Source organism: Marmota flaviventris, chromosome 7, assembly GCF_047511675.1.
Source record: "Marmota flaviventris isolate mMarFla1 chromosome 7, mMarFla1.hap1, whole genome shotgun sequence".
NCBI lineage: Eukaryota > Metazoa > Chordata > Mammalia > Rodentia > Sciuridae > Marmota > Marmota flaviventris.
Window position 1 is genome coordinate 54,334,199 of NC_092504.1, and position 22,317 is coordinate 54,356,515.

Consider the following 22,317-nt stretch of genomic DNA (forward strand, 5'->3'; position numbering starts at 1 on the left):
CTAATGCTGGGAAGCTGCTTTTCTGGGAACTCCTGCATGAAACCTAAACCCCTGATCATGCTGGTTCTCTGCCTTAGCTCAGAGTCCTAATCAAACAACAGCTCGCCAGAAGTGGGCAGAGATGGTCGTGACCTGCTAAGCATAAAACAACCTGTTTACCACAGGATCCCCTGCTACACTGAAAATCTTATACCTACTGAACCCCTTTTGTCTGTACTGCTACATCTAAAGCAAGCTCAGGCTATTTCTTTGTTAGAGTCAGACCCTTCTGGTCTGTTCAATCAAAAATAAAACAATTGATATTTTATATATCCACCCAAAGAAGGAATTAAAATGAGGACATCTAGGTGAACATTTTTAAAGGGCTAAGAGCAAAAGTGAATAAGCTCATGAAACCAAATATTTTCCACATACTTCTATTTGATAAGAGAAAGCAGGTAGGCATCACTACATTTCTAAAGCCACTGACAAACGAAATTTTTTCCTGCATCTTTCAGGAAAGAAGGGATGCTGGGGCTGGAAAACCAATGGAAAGCCAAATCACAACTCTAATTAGTGAACTCTATCTTCAAAGAGGTTAAAGCTACAAAACAGAATCATAAATGGCAATATAAATGCATATGGTTTTATTTTATTTTCTCAAATAAATTTTCCTTGAACTGAAATATTTATGTTTCTTACACAGGGAGTGAATTTCATGAAGATAAAATTTGACTTGACAAAGTGATTTGTGAAAAGTTGTTAGGATAGGTAGGAATCTGGCCATATAACCTCCTCTAATGGGAGCAAAGGGAGGAGCCAGGCGTAGATAAAATCACTCCCTTTTCTTTTTCTTTCCAGTTTTAAAAAACACCTGGCAACAAAACAGACAGCATTTAGTGATGATGAACATCACAGTTGCCACACAGACCAGCAGGAACCCAATCACATCCAAAGAGTAGTACTGGAACCAGGAGAGGTCATGGGCAGCAACCCGGAGGTGTTTAGCTCCTTTATGGCGCATGACAAACTCAATCCAGAACACAGCTCGGTCCAGAGGCTTCACTGGCTGATCATGTTGAATTCTTGATAACTTCATAGCATTCTCTTTATATCTAAAGGTGAAACATAAAAGGATCAACACTGAAATTAAGTTAATCTGTCTAAGCACATGAAGTCAATGAAAGTTTTTCACAAGTGCCATATAGATGATTTAAAATAATTGTCAGAGACTTGCCATGCATATGGTATGTTTTTTCTTTTGTCACCATATAATGTCTGGTTTTAGCTTATGTTCTGATGTATAAAAGTTTCAAAAGTGCCCATGGAATTTCAAGAAGGTGAGTCAAATTCTTTCCATCAGAGAAAATAGTTATGAACCATTCTGAGTCCAATAAGTGAGAGAAAAAGCATGTAATTTGTAAAAGATCACCTTGAAGCTTTTAAAGAGGAATCATATCATGGTGTGCAGTGCTTCCTAACTATTCTCGATGTTTTTCCTGTTCTTTTTTACCCTCTACTGTATTTTTCACTCAGCAGCCATGATGGGATTATTAAAACATACACATCTAATTATGAAGCTATCCTGCTCAAAATTTTCATGTGACTTCTCATCATAAGTAGAATAAAATTTAAGTCTATTCTTGTACTAGTAGAATCTGATGGGTTAGACACTGGCCATGATTTCTGATATAATTTTTCCTCATTCATTCTCTCTAGGCATATGTATCTTTCTAATTTTATTTTTATTGAATTTTTAATTATATGTAACATTAGGGCACATTATAACATAATCACAAAAGCAAGGATTATAATTTACTCTAACTCAGCCCCTAGCACTCCCCTCTTCCCATACCCTCCCTCCCCTTCCTTCACTCTCTCTACTGATCTTTCTGAAATTTATGTATACTTTTTTTAATTATTGGGGTTTTTTTGCATATAATTGATATTGGGATTCACTGTGATATATCCACAAATGTACACATGAACTTTAACCAGATTTTTTCCTGTCTTCTTCCCTTTTCCTGTTCCTGCTTATTCCTCCTCAATCTTCTTTGTTCACTCTATTGACCTTTCCTCTATTTTTATAAAATTTTCTCTTCTTTTTTTTAATCCTTTCTCCCCAGATGCACCCCGTTATTTTGGATTAACTTGCACATATAAGAGAAAAATTTTGACTTTTGACTTTTTGAGCCTGTCCTATTTCACTTGGCATGATAGTCTCCAGTTCTATGTATACACAGGCAAGTGTTATAATTTCATATTTTAGGACCAATACTCCATTATGTGTATACACTACAATTTCTTTATCCATTCATCTGTTGAAGGGCACCTACATTGGTTTCATAGCTTGCCTACAGTGAATTGTACTACTATAAACATCAATGTAGTTGAATTCCTGTAGTGTACTGATTTTAGATGTTTTGAATATATACTGAGAAGTGGGATACGTGAATTATATTGTAGATCCATTCCTAGTTTTTAGTGGTTTTGAGCACATGTGTGTTCTCCCTATTCCCCAGTGTCACCAAATGTGTTCTCCCTTTGGAACCTTCATACTTTTAATCTCATCTGGCTTTTCCTTGAGCATCCTTTCATGCAACATCATAAGTCTTGCTTATATCTCATGGCTAAGGTTTTGGCCATCATGTCACTCCTCAGAGGTGCTTTTCTTGGTCTTATTAGCATAGTAGCCCTAGGGATTTCTCCTATTACTTTATGTTGTTTAAAATGTATTTCCTAATAATTTAAAATACAATACATTTTCTATAATAAGCCCTAATAGTAACAAGAAAAACACCATATCCTAAGTGATCACTAGGAAATATCACAATTAACTTGCATGGATGATGTAGTAAGGACACCAATGTGCCCACTAATTGGATCATGATATAGGATTTGCAGGTTGTATGTTCTGCCACTTAGAAGATCCTTAAGAATCCACTAGAAGACTTGAATTCGATAATGAAATGCAAACTCAGAAAAATAACAGTATACAAAAGGCCACAAAAAACAAAATAGCTTTTTAAATATACAAATAGCAAACTCAGTGAGAAAGAAATCAGAAAAACATTTTTAACAATACCTTCAAAAAAAACCAGTAGGAATAAACATAATAAAGGAAGTGTAAGTTTTCTACAATGAAATTTATAGAATATTGAATATTGATATTGGAAAATGGAAAGTCAGGAATCAGCAGAAAGAATACTGTTGAAATATCCATCTGGCTAAAACCAATATACAGATTTAATAAAATCCCTGTCAAAATACCAATGAAATTCTTCACAGAAATAAAATAAAAATCACAAAATTCATATGGAAGCCCAAAAGACCTCAAATATCCAAAGCAATTCTGAACAAAAGGAGAAATACTGGAATTAACACAATTCCGATTTTAAAATAGACTACAGGGCCATAGGAACAAAAATAACATAGTGTGGGATAAAAAGAGACAGAGGCCAATGAAATATAATAAAGGTCCAAGAAATAAATCTGTACAGCTGTATCCATCTGATTCTTGAGAAACTTGCCAAAAATACACATTGGAGAAAAGAGAGCCTTTTCTAAATATGGTGCTGGTAAAACTGGATAGCCATATATAGAAAATTGCAGCTTGATCCCTAACTCTGACCCTGTACAAGAATGAACACAAAATGGAATTAAACATTTCAGTAGTAAGTGAAATGAATAAATAATCAGAAATACAAAATATTGCATTTTTCCCTCATATGTGGAATCTGGCAGGGTAGGTGATATAAAAGTAACAAGAAAACTATTAAACAAGAAGATAGGGATCAGGGGAGAAGGAGGAGAGATTGTTAGAGTTATGAAAAGTCTTTTAGGACATAATGTAAAACTGATATATTCATATTTAAGTCTAATGTTTTAATCTGTATTTTCTTTTGATTTATACATTATTTTATGTCTCTTTTTCCATTCTTTCTTTACTTCTCTCACAGTATTTTATTATTTATTCTGCTACTATTTTTTCCTTGGAAATGTAGTTTTGAACTTGTCCTTTAAGTGATATCTTCCTTAAGCAGTAATACTATCATTAGGAGAAATGAGAGTTGAATTGAAGACAGTCATTCTACCTAGAAACTATAAACTCCATATCATTTCCTTTTGCAGTATGGAAAAGGTTAATTACTGAAGTTTTGTTTTATCAAATATCATGAAGAAAATTTTATTGTGCTTCTAAGTTTATCACAATGTTAAAAAAATCAACCATATGGAATGTTAGAAAGACATTTGCAAATCATATATCTGATGAGACTTATATCCATAAAAGATGGAGAAATATTAAAATCAATAACTGAAACATAAATAACCTGATTAAAAATGAGCAAAGGGTTGAGCTGACATTTCTCTCATGAAGGTAAGTGAATGACCAAAAAGCACATAAAATGATGCTCTTTACCTATCATGGAATGCAAGTCAAGACCACAGTGAGCTACAATCCTTTTCACTAGGATGGTTACAACAGAAGAAAAGGTGATAATAAATGCTAAAATGATATGGAATAATTGGAACTCTCTTATATTGTTTTATGCTTCAAAAAATTTTGCAAATACTTTGGAAAATAGTTTGACAGGTCTTAATATATATATAATTATAATATGACCTAACAGTTCTATAACTAGAAATTACCAGAAGACATGAATACTTATGTTCATACAAATTGTACACGTTGTTCATAATAATCAAAATTGGAAACAGAAACCTTTATAAACTGATGAATTGATAAATTACTTTAAATATTTCCAACCACACAATGTTATTCAACAATAAAAACCAATAAAGGCTGACCCTTGGCAAAGCATGATGAAACTAACAACACTAGTGAAAGAAACCATTGAAAAAGAAAATAATTTTTATTATCTTTTTAAGTAAAATATTTAGAATAGGATGATCTATAGAGACAAAAAATAAATGGAGTTTACCTAATCTAGGAGGCAATAAGAAATGACTTCAATGTATTGTCACATTTCTTTTGATGTGATAAAATTTCCAAAAATTACAGTATTTAAGAGTTTTATAACTATGAAAACATCAAATGTATTTGAATTTTAATTCACATTTTAAATATATAAATGGTATATTGTGTGTTATACATCATTAAAATCTGTGAAAATATTAATACTGATGAAATAATTTTTGAGTAAAATAATTTACAGTTGCAGAAATTTTACGTATGGATTTAAGGTACTGTCATATCTCTATAAGTTTATCATTCTTTTCTTGTGTAGATCCTGTCATATTTAAAAATTAAATCCTCATTGCAAATGGCTCTATATGGCAAACATTTTGTGTATGTATAGAAATGGTGCAGTAACCATTTTTCTATGTAATTTATAAGATTAACCCAACTTTGAAATACTTATGATATTTGAAGTTGTATATAACCTTGAAATAGTAATGGTTAAACTGGTTGAAAATAGATTTAATATGGGTTGAATCTTTAGATTCTTTCAAAATTACCCTCCTCCACAGTCACATCAATGTTTATAACAGCACAATTCCCAATAGCTAAACTGTGGAACCAAACTAGATGTCCTTCAACAGATGAAAAGATAAAAACAATGTGTCATATATACACAATGAAATATTACTCTGCAATAAAAGAGAATAAAATCATGACACTTGCAGGGAAATCAATGGAGTTAGAGAAGATAATGCTAAGGGAAGTTTGCCAATCAAAAAAAACCTAAATGCCAAATGTTGTCTTTGATATAATGGGGGATGATTCATAGTGTGATAGGGAGAGGAAGCAGGGGAGGAACTCTAGATAGGGCAGAGGTTGGAGGGGAAGGGAGGGGGCATGGGGTTATTCGTGATGGTGGAATGTGATGATCATTATTATCCAAAGTACAGGTATGAAGACATGAATTGGTGTGAATACACTATGTATACAACCAGAGATATAAATAGTTCTGCTCTATATGTGTAATAAGAATTGTAATGAATTCTGCTGTCATAAATAAATAAATTAATTAATTAAAAAATTACCCTCCTCAAAATGGGCTAAAATTTATACTCATCGATGAAAAGACAATTCTTCTATAAATACTACCCAATATCAAAGTTGTTGTACTCACAAAGGGTTGTTAATGACCATCCTCAAGGCCTTGAGAAGATCTGCACTTGACAGTGTTCTGTATTCCAATCTAATAGCTGCTCCCTTGGCCTTCACATAAGCAATGTTATCAGGTTGATCCGCAAACAAAGGAATGCCCACCATAGGGACACCATGGTAAATCCCCTCATAGACACCATTGGTTCCACCATGAGTTATAAAAGCTTTTGTTTTTGGATGACCTAGGATTGATTTAATGTCAGAAAAAATATTAATTTAAATCTTAGAAAATGAGAAATGTGTATTATAAGACATTAAAGGAATCAGTGTGTATTTTAGGTGACAAATTATTATAAATAAGAACCTGCATTAATTATTTTTTTTTAATATCTCAGAGGAACAAGCACCTTAGTCCAATAGAGGGCTAATCAAAAACTACATGAAAGAGAAGGTACATAACTTGAGACTTGAATATTGAATACAACACTAATAGGTAGAAAAAATAGAATATTTTTTAGTAAAAACATCAACATGCACTTATGGAAAATAAGATCCTGAAAGACATATTAGCATATTATCACATTAAAAAAGACTGAAGTTGCTAAGTTTGCTATGTAGCATGTCCAAAGCAGCACGGAATAGGAAGTGATGGTACTGAATTCAGAGAAAAGAGAGACTAGACTTCATTATAAAATGTGTTTGCACATCATAATGAAGAATGTGCATTAATTTCTAGAGAAAATAAAGAGTCACTGTTCATAAAAAAAAAAAAAAAAAAATTCTGGCTGCCATTTTGAAAGGTGTTTTACATACACCTGCAGGAGAGGAAAGAATAAGTGAAAAACATACAACAACACAGAGAGACAATCCAGGAACTGGGTGAAAAATTCTTGCAGAGATAATTGCACCAGAAATAAAGATAACTTGGACTCTGTATATAATGACGGTGTATATTAAAATTGCAGCTTTTTGCTTTGTTTTTTCAAACCATCCCTGGGCTGGAAAATAATTAAAAAGAAGTTGAACATTGTGTTTGATTTTTTTTAAGTAACAAGTATTGAATAAAATGTTTCCTATTGAATTGTAAGCATCCAGATTGATGGTACTCATGCTTTTAGGACTTATCTCAGAGTCTTACCAAGAAGGTCATTCTGGGGGATCCAGTTGTATATTCGAGTGTTGGGTCCTAATTTATCTGGATTCTTGCCTTGATATCTCCAGATAACCTGTTTGGTAAAGAATGTACTTTATTCTATGATTTAAAAATTAATGTTATAGCATGTTTGCATTCGAAAAATTTAAGAAATCATCTAGTTCAACATTTAACACATAAGGAAACAAGTACAATTTAAGTAATAAGAATTATGAAAATACAAACTAAAACTCCATAAATATTTTGTTTTATGCATTTTAATCCTAGATTTCATTTTCCAAATTAATATCATTATGTTTATTTCTTGTGAGTGACAGAGATTAGACAGGACATGTATTGTTTAAGATGCTTATTTCAGTTTGCATTGTTTTTTATACATAAAAGCAAACCAATGCAGTCAGCTACTGTTAGAAATAAATTAATACTAACTAGGAATTACATGTAACTTGCATTTGACTTCAATTTATTAAATATTACCTATAAGAAACTTTTACTTGTACTTATGGACCTTAACCCACACTTCTACCAATATTGGTGAATTTGGAAATTCTTTAAGTTTTAAAAGGAAGAACCCATTTGCGACTTACAAATAATTACATGGATATTGAAATAAAGTTCAAAATTGTGAGGTTGCTAAATGTTTTAAAACTGTGTGTTATCATTTAATGATGCAGTACAAATCTTGCTACTAGTCTTATATATATCCAAGATATATTTATGTCTAGGAGCTGACTCTGGAAATTAAAAGCAATCTTCATGAACTGGAGAATAATTTCTAAGTGCTTATCTTCTCTATGCAATGGGAGTAGCAAAGTAAATTTAGGTCTACAGAAGGAAAAATAATTGGGTGATTAGGAGAAGCCTATATCAGATAGGAAACTGCAAAGCAGATGGAAAACACTCAAAGACCACAAGAGTGGTTATGTTAGAAATTGTGGTATTAAAGCATTTTATGGAGGTGGGAATTTTGAATTTCAGCCCATGACAGGCTTGCTTCTGCTTGACTCTTCCTTGTACTCTCTTCTTTCTTCTTAAAAGGTATTAATCTGATGTTTTAGAAGCAAAGTCCTTTGAGGTACATTTATAACGCACAGGGTCCACTTCAAAGGCAGAACTAATCTCTGCACTTTCTCTAATTGTCAGACATTGTCAGGATCCTGTCCACTAGTGCAAGCTGTTTTTTCTTTTTCTACAAATATATGTGACTAAGTGGGAATATGGCCCAATGGTTTGGGTAGACTTTCTTTTCAAAACTCCAGGAACAGTTTGTTAAATAAATTTATACTTTTTTTAAATGGGGAGGGGAAGTATTTTGGACTTACATTTTGAAGTTCAGTCCATATTTGGCAGACTCCATTGTTCTGGATCAAAGATGAGGTAAAATATCATGGCAAGAATCCTATTCTTAAATGAGGGTAAGCAAGGAATAAGGGATTCCCTGGGGTATCTAAAATCATGATAAAATTCAGCCTTCTTCAATACCTGCTTAGCATTATTTGGTGGTCCAGTTATGAGTTAATTTTTTATAGCTTTGTGATAACATTGGCAGTGTATAGTGCCCTCAGGGATCCTGCAAGGAAAAGGAAGAAATAGCAGGGACAAAGGTGGTATCTGTGTAAATAAATGTCTGTGATATCCTTACAATTAAATTTCACAATGGACCTGTAAAATATATTTTTTATGATCACAATGTTAATATTAACATGAATTCAACACTCTCTACTGTTTAGAATTACCACACATATTTTTGTTTAAAACATGATTTCTGAGATCAACTAGAGATATCACAATAGGTTATGTTTCACAAAGGATGCTTCTGTAAGCAAACCCTTTATAAGGTTTAACAGACTTTTTACATATTTGGCCACTAAGAGGGCACTTTTGCTTACCTTTTGTGGAATCTGTGCAAGGGCAAATGCAATTATATTGGCTTTCTCTTCTGGCATGTTAGAAACCATCGACCCCAGAGAAAACACCACAATACCATTTTCTCCAGAACTCTGTACAAATTCTTCCATTTCCTGTGAATAAAACATTTGCTCCATCAAAAATGATGAAGAGGGAGGGAATACAAGATGTCAGATTAGAGGAAGGCTGCCTTTCTAGTTGCTCCAAGGATCAAAATATAAGCAGTGAGAATACTGCTTCTTAGTGAGATGGGTGAAAGAAGGATTTCACTAAAATTCAATACTGGACAATCAGAGTGTCTCAGAGATTCAGAAGTTTGGGTTCATTAAACAAAGAAGATTACATTGAAACCAAACTGTGGAAGAAGCTACAGCACTAGTAATGGTACTGTCTACCGCAGAGAAATGAAAAACGCAGGGACAAACACAGTGGACATATTTGGTATGAAAAAAACCTGAGATCAGAGAAGCAACATGAACTTAGCAGATCCAGAGGCTCCACTGAGCACTAGTGATTGAAAAGTGCTATTTATTTACTGCCTGGGGAGAGATGAAGTGGATTCATCTTGAGGTGGCCTTGCTCCAGTCTCTGTTACCAGAAAGGAGATCTGAGCAAACACTTCTGTACTGCCTACTGTGTGGCCTAGAGTGTACCTAGCTAAATGGGAGTGAAACAGGCATAGATAAGATTTTACCCCAGGGGATTCAAACCAGAAAAGCAAAGGGGGAGCACAACTTGCTTTTCCTTTGAGCTGATGGCTCTTGTGACCAGCTGAAGTGGGTGAGAATCTGAATAAGGAACTTATGGAAATACTAAGGGAATGAGCCTATGAAGGATGTGCAGGTGGACAGCAGAATATGTGGAAGATCAGCTCCCCTGAGTAGAATTCTTAGGAGGCTTCTGAGATTCAGGCTCCCTACAGAGATAAGGAACTGCCAGGCCCTAGGTGTGTGACCATCCAATTTCTTCTGAGTATATACCAAACAAAACCCCTGAGGTCTGATTAGTCCTAAGTTTCCTCCATCAGAACTCATCTAATAGAACACTGCAGCAACCCCACCCCGGGAGTGCATAGATCTGGTCTGTGCACACAAAGCTCCAACTGACACTTCTTCCCATTCTAACCTATGTCATACTGGTAAGAAGGGAAGCTGAGAATTATTTCAAACATTTTCATTCTTAGGCCATTCCAAGTGGTAGCTCAGAGAGAAACACAAAAAGAGGAAGGGGATAACAAAATCCCACCTTTGCTTTTACTCTCAATACATAGCTAAAAAAGAAATGGAATGAAAAACAGTTGAGTATAATCAGTAACCATCCATTCTGACAATTTTGGCCACCTCAGTGGAAATGATTCCTTCATTTATCATTAAGAATATTTTTACATTTTCTTATTCTTTCTGAGTGTTTGTGTATTCTTCCATTACTGATTGGTTTATGGACATATATTAACATACATTTCTTTCTTTTTTTCAGCCTTAGCATTATTTAAATGTAGCTATTTTATCTTGCATTGTCTTTTGAGCGTCAAGGTTTTTAGTTTGTGTAATTTTGTTTTGTTTTGTATTGTTTTAGTTGTTTGTTTCTGTATCTCTCTTTTATTCTCCTGGTTATAGTGAAAATCTATTCTGTATTTCTCTCTCCATTTATTTATTTCTCCTATTTTCTCCTCCATCCTTATAACTATCACCTGTTCTCTCTTCTGCATTCTCTCTTTTCACTTTTTAAAATTTCAAACTTTTTCCTCCTATTTTCTTATCCCACATTATTTCCTCTTACTGAGGGTATTTTTGCCATCTTTAAACTAATTGGTTTATATATCTCTTGACCCCACCATTAATGTTGTTGTAATTATTACTTCTGTGGAAGACATAGTTGACACCTGTTTCTTGTTTTAATGTCAGATTTAGTTTATATTCATGCACTGCTTCCTTGTTGGCAATTGCTGACCCACTTTTTCTGTTTTTTTTTTTTTTTTTTTTTGTAGCAATTTACATTTTAGAAGTCATAATACAATCCAGGAATTTATTGAAATGCTGTATATTATTTGTATCCGATGTTGTTATTGTTTATTTCCCCTTATTCTGTGAGTATCTGGAAATCTACAGTGACACTACAGGTTTACAGGGTAGAGAAGTCCACTGCTGAAATAAATTCAACCAAAATAGTTCATTTTGCTCCACATGAAAACTAAGGGCAGTCAGTCACTAACTATACTTTAATACAGAGAATAGTAGAGATAAAAACTCAAACTAATGATAAGACCTCAAATAGAAATAGCTGGGGGTGGGTTCATGGTTTCCACCTCTGGAAATCCACTGCACAGAACAAATAGAATTAATTCAAAGGTTGTGAACACCATCCTTATAAAGGAGTCTTAAATCAGGTCATTCCAGGACACTTTGTAAAGTAAATAATACGGTTTCAAAAAGTGGAAGAGGGCTGGGGTTGTGACTCAGTGGTAGAGTGCTTGCCTAGCACACATGAGGCACTGGGTTTGATCCCCAGTACTAATAAAAAATCTAAATAAAATAAAGGTATTGTTTCCATCTGTAACTTTTTTTTTTTTTTAAAGCATGGAAGAGAAATCCCTCCTAACATATGCATAAAATCCAACACAAGAGTATGAGAATTATGTAAGGTACCATGAAATCACTGAAAAATTCCTAATTTAGCAACAAATGATGCCAAAGATATTGACATTTTTCAAAAAATCAGGTAAATAATTCAAAAAGTAAATTATAAAATATAATCAATGAAATGATCATATTTTAAAATGATCAATGAATTATAAAAATGATCAATGAATTCCAAGAGAACACAGAAAAACAATTGAATGAATTAAAAAAAAATCATTACAGAATATAAATGAAAAGTTCAACAAGTTAGAAATGTTGAAAAAGAACCAAACATAAATCTTGAAAGTCAAAGATAAAATAAATCAAATAAAAGGTCAGTTGAAAATATTTATACTACAGTAGACAATACTGAAAACAGAAAATCAGATATAAAAGAAAAAGTGGCCAGCTTTGAATATTCAGACAGTACTAAAGTAAAAAAAAAAAAAAAAAAAAAAAATTAAGCACCCATGATGATAATAATTATTTAACAAAAGAGTCCATATAGAAGAAATAAAAAACTAACCCTGAAGTTCACAAATGAACATGTCTGATTGGAAGAGTAGCTAAGAAAATAAGAAATAGAACCACATTAAACATAAATGAATCAAAATGACAGAAATCAATAAACATCTCTTTGTAATGACATTGAATATAAATCATCTCAATTCTTTAATTAAAATATATTGTCTGGAAGAATGGATTATAAAACAAGACCCAATGATATGTTGTTCATAAAAGACACACCTTACAGGGAAAGAAGCCATAGGCTGAAAGCAACAAGATAAAAATTGATATATAATAGAAATGGAATCAGAAAATAAGCAGGATTATCTACTCTTCTGACAAACAGACTTCAAGTCAAAATTAATCAGAAGAGACAAAGCTGGTCACTGCATACTTGTAAAATAAATAATTCAACAAGAAGATATAACAATTATAAATATTAAAAAAAAAAGATTGGTAGTGCGAATAAACAAATTTGACAAAGTAGCTAAGTACAAAATCAACATACAAAATTCAGTAGCTTTCTTATATACCAACAATGAATCTGCAGAGAAAATAATCAAGAGAATTATTTCATTCACAATACCCTCAAACAAACAACAACAATAGCAACAAACACCTAGGAATAAATATAACAAAAGAGTTAAATGACCTCTAAAATTGAAGATTGAAATTATAGAAGACAGAAAATAAGATGAAAAGACCCCCCGTGTTCATGGATAGGTAGAATTAATATTATTAAAATCACCAAATATCCAAAGCTATATACAGATTCAATGTAATCCTCATGAAAATATCAATGACATTCTTCACAGAACTAGAAAAAGATAATCCTAATATTTATCTGGAAGAATAAAAGATCCATAATAGTCAAAGCAATTCTAAAACCAAAAAGTAATGCTGGAAGCATCATAATATCTGATGTCAAATTATGCTACAGAGCTATAGTAACAAAAACTGAATGGTACTGACATGAAAACAGACATATTAACCAGTAGTATAGAATAGAAAACACAGAGAATACCACACACATGCCAAAAACATACTTTGGAGAAAAGATTGCCTTTTAAATAAATGATGCTGGGAAAATTGCAGAAAAATAAAACTGTACTCTTATATCTTACTCTGCACAAAAATCAACTCAAAATGGATCAAAAATCTAGAAATTAGATGCAATACTATACAACTTTTAGGAGAAAATGTAGGGTCAACATTCCAGCATATTGGCACAGGTATTGACTTTCTCAAATACAACCCCTAAAGGTCAGGAAATAATTCAAAGAGTAGATAAATTGGAGGGCATCAAATTAAAAAGCTTCTGAACAGTAAAGGAAACAATTAGAATTGTGAAGAGAGAACTTATGAAATGGAAGAAAATCTTTGCAAAACACCTTCTGCCAAATGAATAATATTTAGAATATATAAAGAATTCCCAAAACTTTACAACAACAACAACAAAAAATCAACCCAAATATTCAAAGAGAAAATGAATTAAAAAGATGCTTCTCAGCAGAATAAATATAAATAGGCAACAAAAATATAAAAACAAAAAAATGTTCAACATCATTAGAAACAAGGGAAATGAAAACTACACTAAGATTTTATCTTTCACCAATCAGAATAGTAATCATTGAGAATAAAAAGAATAATAAATGATGGAGAGGATATGGAGAAAAAAAATTTACACCATTGGAGGAATTGTAAATGAGTACAACCACTATGAAAATCAGTATGGATAGTTTTTCAAAAGACTAAGCATGTAAATATCATATCACCCAAGTATACCATTTCTCAGTATTTATCCTAAAGAATTAAAGTCATCTTATAACAGTGATACATGCATACCCATTTTATAGCAAAACAATTCATAATACACATGGAACCAGCCTAGGTGTCTGCCAATGGATGACTGAATAAAGAAAATGTAACATATACACACACTGGAGTTTTATTCAGCCAAAATAATAAATAAAATTATGTCATTTTACAAAAAAAAAATGAATGGAATTAGAGTCTCTTACATGAAATAAGTCAAACTCAGAAAGTCATGGGTTGTGTATTTTCTCTCATATTTGCAAGCTAGAGAGGAAAAATGGAAAAAATGAGGGTGGATCTCATGGAAATCAAAGGGAGATCAGCGGAGAAAGGGACCAATAGGAGGGAGGTGGGAAGGGAAGGGAAATTCCTGGGAAGTTTTATTGGCCAAATTATTCTGTTATACTGTGTGCATGTATGAATATGTAACATCAAATCTCATCACTATGTACAACCAAATGAACCAATAAAAATGTAGGAAAAGCAAAGAAATTATTGGTATGTAAACTAAGAAGAGAAAAGCATGTATTATTAGATTTTGGAGTTATGGATATTTTTAAATTGACCCAGTCACTCACTTTCTTTGGAAAAAGATGTGTGTTATGACATAGAAGGTACCATTAGGTACCATTAGGCTTACTTGTAGAAATAAGTGTTTGTGTGTGTGTAAGAAATGACATAGAGCCATTAAATAGTAATTCAAAAGATGATGTTAGAAATTATTATATGTAGACTCCTTATTCATCATTTTATTCATTAGTAATGTTAATTTTTTTGTTAAACACTATAGCTAGAACTTGGTTATAATTCTTACTGTTATAGTACTTCAATTGATTTTATTCCAGGCAGGTTATCTGGATGATTTTTTAGTTTGGAATTATTAGTACTTATTTCTGTCCTTGTGAGCCCAGAAGTAAAGTTACCTGTGCATAGGATTTTTGTACATTTTTATGTTTCCCATCTCTATAGTATTTCATTCCTTCCTTTATAATTTGTGAGAGTTTCCCAAGTTTTCCTCTATAATAGCTCATAAAAACTGGAGATTAAAAAACACTAGCATTGAGAAGATTAATATTATGGTTTGGACTTTCTTTTACATAATTCTAAGGATCCTAACAATCCTGTACATGTCCAGAACTAAACTGATCCATAATCAGCATTTTCACTGCATTGGATTGAGTAATCATAACTTTGGGTTATTTATATGTCTCATCTTTTGTGCTGAAATTTTTTAATGATATTGAATTTCTATGAGAATGAACTGTGTATCAGTGGCTGTGAAAGAACCCTTATTTTCACCTCATTATGAACCATGGGAGCTCTTGCACCACAGTGGGACTTCCTTTGGCCTTTTTACAGAACACGTCAACTTGTTGAGTAGCTCATTCACATATCGTGAACATGGCAGTACTCCTTGGAACTTGTGACACATCCAGTTATTTTGTGACTCCAGTAAGCTAGAGCAACGTGTACAGCAATGTATTCAATATATTTTCTCCCTGCTCAAAATGTTCTTCATCTCGTGTTGTACAAAGATTTTCTCAGTACTACTGTTTTATAAATATACCCTTTTTTTAAAACCAATTAATCCCTGACATACACAGGTCCCAGTCTTTCTGCAACATTATTTTTAGAGGAAAATAAATTAATCATACGAAAATTTGGAAGAGCAACAAAAAAATATGTAATGTTTAAGAAGATTTGCCAAAATGATCTTTGGTTCATTTAGAGATTCTGTTGGGTCAAAATTTGAATTTTTTCAATGTGGTCTTTTTTTTTCTGTTAATGTAAGTACATGAATAGATACATGCACATATGTAATGTAAATGGAAGATTAAAATTCTTTTGTATATCTTTTCTTCTCACAAAAATAATGATATTATTATAATCAGTATTTTCCATTTCAATCTCCAACTAAACTTGTGTTATGACTTAATGTAATTAAGCATTTATTTGTAAAGTAACTGTACTGGGCAAGGTGGTACACACCTGTAATCTCAGCAGCTCAGGAGATTAAGACAGGAGGATCTCAAATTCAAAGCCAGCCTCAGCAAGAGTGAAGCACTAATCAACTCAGTGAGATCCCGTCTCTCAATAAAATGTAAAATAGGGCTAGGGATATGTCTCAGTAATTGAGTGCACATGAGTTCAATCCATAGTACCAAAAGAGAGATAAAAATAAATATAATAAGTAAATAAAGTGATTGTGATGGTGTGGTATGTACCAGAATAAGTTTTAAAATGACATCACTTAATGTGTTTATTAGTTAATGTAAGACATTTTTTCCAATATGTATTCTATAAGTAACTTCCATGAACACAGATTACATTCATTTGATTTTTTGTTTCTTTATTACAATTGGTATACTGTGAAACCCAAGGCTATTTGCATTGTTAAGAGTATTGATACGTTTGGATCTTTGTCATTTTGACAAATTTCTGTATTTAAACAATACAGAAATTATCTGAGAATCTAATTATTAATGGAAAAGCAAGTAATTTAGGGGAGCATTACTTTATATAATAAAGATCAAGAAGACAGTGTTTCTAATATTGGCCTGTATTCTAATCTTGTTTATTCTATTAAATAACACCTGCTACTATTATTCCTTATCATGATCACACTGCTATCTACCTTCTCATCGTCCTCCTCCTTTCTCTGCATCTTTCCCCTTTTATTGACGAGGTCTCTTTCTCCTACTGTGAATGGGGTAATCTCTCAAGGTCAGAGGTTAATGGTTTAAAACATTCAATAACTCTATCTCAGTTTTTAGTCAGAATTTTCACTAAATTTGGTTTTCTGTTTGTATTGTACGGAACTTATCAAAAACAACAAAATAATTCTATTGAAAATGAGGTTTGAGTAAGATCTCAATGTGTTGGTGCCTTTAACGGGTAGGGAAAAAGCCACTCTTTAGAGATCACATAGCAATATGGCAAGTAATGTTTGCTTCTAAGCATGGTATTTATTAAAAATGTTTTAGACTCTCTTGTTTCCTCCTATGAAATATTATCCTATTTGCTGACAGAATGAATTTGTAATTATAAACTAAAGGGCTGTGCTCAGAAATAAATGACAAGAAAACTTAGGTCATCATTATGTTTGCAAAATACATTTTCTTTGTTCATTCTGTCAGGAAGCTGTGATGTTGAGACCTGAGTTTTCCAAGGGAGTTTTCCTGAGGTGTCCTCTAAGATTGGCATATGGCAGAAAGCTCTCTCAAACTAAACATCCCTAGCATGGGCTAGGATGTAGTAGTCTGAGTTCTCAGGTGAGTTTGTTCAAATGCTGGAGTGAAGACAAGTAAAGGCCACACATTTATATCACTGAGAAAAGCAATTACTTTAAAGCTAAAAGGTTGTGAAGAGCTTGAATACTTAAAATATCATTTTAGCAATTCCACTTTCTCATTTGATTGCCAAAACTCACACATTTACCTTTAAGCACATTGATGGAATATCTGTTCTCTAGGTCTTTGGTTGAAAATACAGTGTTGATTTTTCAGAAATCTAGTTTCTTTTATCTGTGACATTATATCCACTGTGCCTGGCACATATTACCTAATTAATATTATTGGTAATAAAGCTGTATACCAGACCTGGGCTGTCGACATTTACAAGAGAAAATCTATGGTAGATTGTTTAAGCCATATTATGAGTTTCTATCTCTCAATTTGAATATAATCCAAATTCACGTACAGAGCAGTGTTTAGGGTATGCTAAAATGAATTAAATGTAAAAATACCCAAATGTCACTATTTCTAAGTATTAATCCTACCTTTTTGGTATAGTTAGGGTCTTTAAAAGTAGATAACAAAGTTCAGTTTTTCAAGGAAAAATAGTTTTTTAGAAACAAAAATGAATAATTACAATAGTGAATATTGCTTTGGATCCTATGTTTGTACCAAGGACATTGTGTATCAGTATTATCTACTTTTTCCAGATAACACAATATGAAGTTTGACTATTAATAGATAAATAAGCATAGTCACATGTAAGAACAACCTCATCCATGTTTACATCATTTGTTATCTGCAGTCTTGCAACAACTTCCTGAGTGGTTCCTCTGCATTGTCTTTCCCTCTAAAATCCAACTTGGTGACTGCATTTTGAGATTTTTCAAAATGGAAACTTTATTCACATTTCTCTTATGCTTAACTCTTTTCATTGACTACCCAATGTACTTCACAGATATTTTAATCTCCTACTAATTATCTGGCTTTCACTTACCTCTCTAGCATCATCTCCTCTTTGCTGAGCCTTCTCCTGCTGAACTACTCTTGAAGTTCTTGGGAGTTTCCCTTACTATTGTATGTGCTTTTCCTTTTGTGTCTTCCTCTCTCCCTCAACCCCTTTTCCTATCCTGTGGATTCTTTAGAATTCACCTTAGTTATTAAGGCTTTTAGAATTTTTTTTAATGATCTTCGCTGGATGTTTCATTAGTATTGTTTAATTTCCTTATGATAACACACACAAATTTATTACTTGTTACAGTCTCTGTACCCAGACGGAATATAAGGTCTTGTTGATGCAGAAACTGTGTCAACTTTATAACTCTCTATATCCAGCACTTATCTCTGGTATATGACAGTTACTTAATAAATATTCTTTGTATTTATTAGAATAAATGATTGATTCTTAAGTATTATTTTTATGTATATATTTTATATATTACATAACGAAGGTCTTAATTTCCCTGACTATTCTCAAAGGATACCCGATATCCTACTTTCTTCTGTGACAATAATGAAACAGCATTACATATGATGGCTTAGGAATGCCTGGGTCTATAATTGGCAGAACTCTTTATCTTGCTTTTCATATCTCTGAGTTAAACACTCTCAATTAAGAATGCAGAGTCATTTCTACCAAAAATGTTAATCAAACTGAACAAAAGAACAGGAGAATATTCACCTGAGGCAGGGGTTTGGCAGGTTTACAGTGGAGTCCTCCAACAAAGTCAAAATTTGGTAAGAATGGACGAGGAAATTCTAAATCCCAATAGGTTCGAATGAGCCAAAAATCAGCTTTCCCCATTGTCTCATATATTGTAGTGGGTCTCCCTGAATGGAGAAAAGAGAAAAAAGAAAATGAGAGACATGTACCTTGAATACTTGATATATTGCCTTGAAATGAGTTGGATTTGTGTAGGCAAGGTGTTCAAATGAACTTGTGTATGTGTGTGTTCCTGTGTTTGCATACTACAATTGATATGTTTTTTAGAACACAATTTGCATACTATAATTGATACATATTACATATGTTAATTTGTACATAAACTAGTTGTGTGGGTACTTTCTAGTGTTTCATTAGTATATTTACAATCACAATTAAATTATTAACCTAAGCCTCCACAGTAGTAAACATGCATTTTATTTTATTTTCTCTCTAAAACTACAAAAGTAACCTAAATTTTTAGAATTTTTGAGATCCATTAACAATCAGTGCTCCCATAACTGTGGAAATATCTTTTCAAGGAGTACTCAGTCTAATTCTTATAATTGAGCAAACCATTCCCTTGATCCTTGATTCTTCAAGTGAACTGTAATGATTTAGTGTGTATGCCTGAATTCCTAGTGACCTCTACTGCATTTGCCTCATATTAAGAGATTAATAGTATTAACTTTGTAAAAATATTTGTTTTTGAAATTAAATCCAGAAGTTTTACACAAATATTAAAATAGACATTAGTTCTCATTCTTAATTTAGTTCATATTGTCTTAAATGGTATATGCAGTTTAAAAAACATAGACTAATAAGGTGTGGTTTTACTCCACAGCTAGGTTTTAGGCCTTAACACATGATTAGTTTGTTTTTATCAAAGGAATATGAAATATAAGGTATCACAATTAATAAATTTCTGTTCCTGAGATAGAGACACTGTTAACTGTGAAGTAATCTTCACAGCAATGCAAATAAATATTTTTTAAAATTTCTAACTGAGAAAAAAAGCTATTCAAAAGTAAACAATTTCATCCATGGTACATATATATGGTTGTGCAAGTAATACATGTGTATGTTATTAATGTACATGACTATCATCAATAAAACATTTAGTGAGATTAATAATGAGTATCCTTAAAGATGAAAAGAATAGTAAAATGCATATATAATTACTCAGAGAAATCTTCCATGATTCAATTTGCAGGTTATTATTTCCTGAAACATTTTGAATAAGTAATTGCCACTGGCTTCTAACTGGCCTTATAATATAACGGCCCTTTTTTACTGGTGAAACTAGTTGTTCATCTTATATTTTCATTCCTTTCTTTTACTTACAGAAAAGAAAATTCTTCTGATTTTATATTCATGCAAGCTCAGCTTCAAAGTCACAGAAAATTTAGGTTTCACAGTACAAATTAAAGAACCAGCTTACCTAGAACTTCACTGTAAAACTGATTCCATTTCTTCACATCAAATGACTGGAACCAAAAATCAAAATAAAGCATATACATTGTGTTTTTAATCCGATCCATGAATGTCATTTGAGCACTTAATTCAGACATAATAATGGGCACATAGGAAGGAGGGAATGTAAGTCCACCACTGTATTTTTCATATGTGTAGCCAGGAGTAAAGCGGAGAGTGTATACAAATGGTACTTTAAGTAGCTCAGCCAGCAGCTCACCACAGGGACCAACTGCATCTGCAAGAACCACATCAAATTGTGATTCATGTAGTTTCATCATAAGTTTCTTGTTTAAAACTACATTTCTGCAGAGCTGTTGAATTGTATCAGAATATTCCTTAAAAACTTTTTGTACTAATGAAAAAAATTCCCAGAAGTCATCTTTATGAGTATCATAAATCCATTCATGGATCCATTTGGAGAAATGTTCTTCCAAATTTTGTTTATTTGAAGGTGGAGGGTAAACCTCAAAATTAATAGCAGATGTTGTGTTGGGATTAATAAGAATGGAAGCTGTTGATGTCAGAACCGTCACCTCATGACCTCTCTGGAGAAGTTCATCCAGGATTGTCTTTATGTTGATCCAATGGCTGTATTCTGTGGGCCAAACCAGCACTTTTCCACAGCTTCCAGAGCTAAAGTAACACATCAGTTGTATCAGCAGAAGAACCGAGTTCCTTTTCACAGACATATTGGTGCAGTGCAATGCTTCTTTTACATTAGCAGCTCTTCTTTTCCTCAATTTCTCAGGCTGATATGTCTAAGTATAAATCAATCCAAAGTTAAAATATAACTCCTGCACTTCAAAGTACAATTGTACAGGCTGATCATGTGGATGATAGAAGGACAAACACTAGTAGAGTACCTCAAGGTTATAAAAGTTTGTATGCCCTAGAAGGGTTCATCTGTCCTCTGGTGCCTCTCTCTCTTTCTTTCTCTCTCTTCCTCTCTCCTTCCAGAAGCTGACATGAGCTGAGGGGCTTTTCTTTGCTGGGACTTCCCTCACTGATGTGCTACTTCATCTTAGGCCCAGAGCAATGGAGTTAGCCATCAATGGACTGAGACCTCTGAAACCTTAAGCCCCAAATAAACTTTTTCTCCTCTATGTTGTTCTTAGGTATTTTGGCCACAGTGATGAAAAAGTTGACAAAGTAATCACACTTCTCAATATTGTACAACTAAACCTCAACAGAAACATGGGTGGTGACAAGCTATGTTCAAATTACAAGACTCCCCTACTGAAAATATGATTTCAGTGATGCAGATACTTGAATCAAGTCTACCTTACTGTTTTTAAGAGTTATTGTTAATATTTTTTAAGGGTAGTGTAAAACATTCTAATCTAATCTAATGTTATTGTGTTTTTTTATGTTCTTGGAAGCAGACAATACATAGGAACTGGGGCAGGAGTTGTGGCTTAGTTATAGTGCACTTCCCTGACAATTGTGAAGCCCTGGGTTCGATCTTCAGCACCACATAAAAATAAATAGAATAAAGTCATCATGTTCATATACAACTAAAAAATTAAAAAAATAAAATACCTAGGAATTTATCTCACCTTTAGATATTTATCATTATTGTTTTACTAAGCAATGTGTTGTATTCAACTTATCTGAAGAATCATTTTATTTTAGATATTATGTTTTTCAATTTAGGAGTACTAAAAGAAAGTTACAGATGAAACTTTATTCAATTTCTCTCATCTCTGTATTCCTGTATAGCTTATCTTATAATTTGTTGAACTTTTCCAATCACCACCCCTTAAAACACTCCTTCAATAAGGTTAAGATTTTTATGATTATTGAGATATGCTTTAGAATTTCAATGAAATGGTTCCAAGAGTCCTGTTTAG

At 32.7% G+C, this 22,317-nt stretch overlaps 1 protein-coding gene across 3 annotated transcripts; it reads right to left on the minus strand.

The window, feature by feature from the left end:
• Positions 1 to 814: 814 nt before the first annotated feature.
• On the minus strand, positions 815 to 21,156 carry LOC114080684 (UDP-glucuronosyltransferase 2B17-like). 3 transcript variants are annotated; one of them, XM_071614796.1, is made up of 6 exons: positions 20,685 to 21,156; positions 18,971 to 19,119; positions 9,098 to 9,229; positions 7,194 to 7,281; positions 6,078 to 6,297; positions 815 to 1,094 (listed from the first exon to the last, which is right to left on the minus strand). In XM_071614796.1, exons 1-6 carry the CDS (start codon positions 21,154 to 21,156, stop codon positions 815 to 817), a joined length of 1,341 nt encoding a protein of 446 aa, XP_071470897.1. The 3 variants fall into 3 exon arrangements, with proteins under 3 accessions (XP_071470897.1, XP_071470896.1, XP_071470898.1); XM_071614795.1 differs by having other exon boundaries at positions 20,433 to 21,156; XM_071614797.1 differs by lacking the exon at positions 6,078 to 6,297 and having other exon boundaries at positions 1,075 to 1,094; positions 20,433 to 21,156.
• Between the last annotated feature and the right edge of the window lie 1,161 nt (positions 21,157 to 22,317).

Bases quoted from the DNA above. Each gene is read 5' to 3' on its own strand.
- LOC114080684 (XM_071614795.1), bottom strand. From the start codon at position 21,156: ATGTCTGTGAAAAGGAACTCGGTTCTTCTGCTGATACAACTGATGTGT. The intron at 19,120-20,432 runs GTAAGCTGGTTC...TTCTCCATTCAG, and splicing joins GTTTTACAGTGAAGTTCTAG to GGAGACCCACTACAATATAT. The intron at 7,282-9,097 runs GTAAGCAAAAGT...TTTACCAAACAG, and splicing joins TTGCACAGATTCCACAAAAG to GTTATCTGGAGATATCAAGG.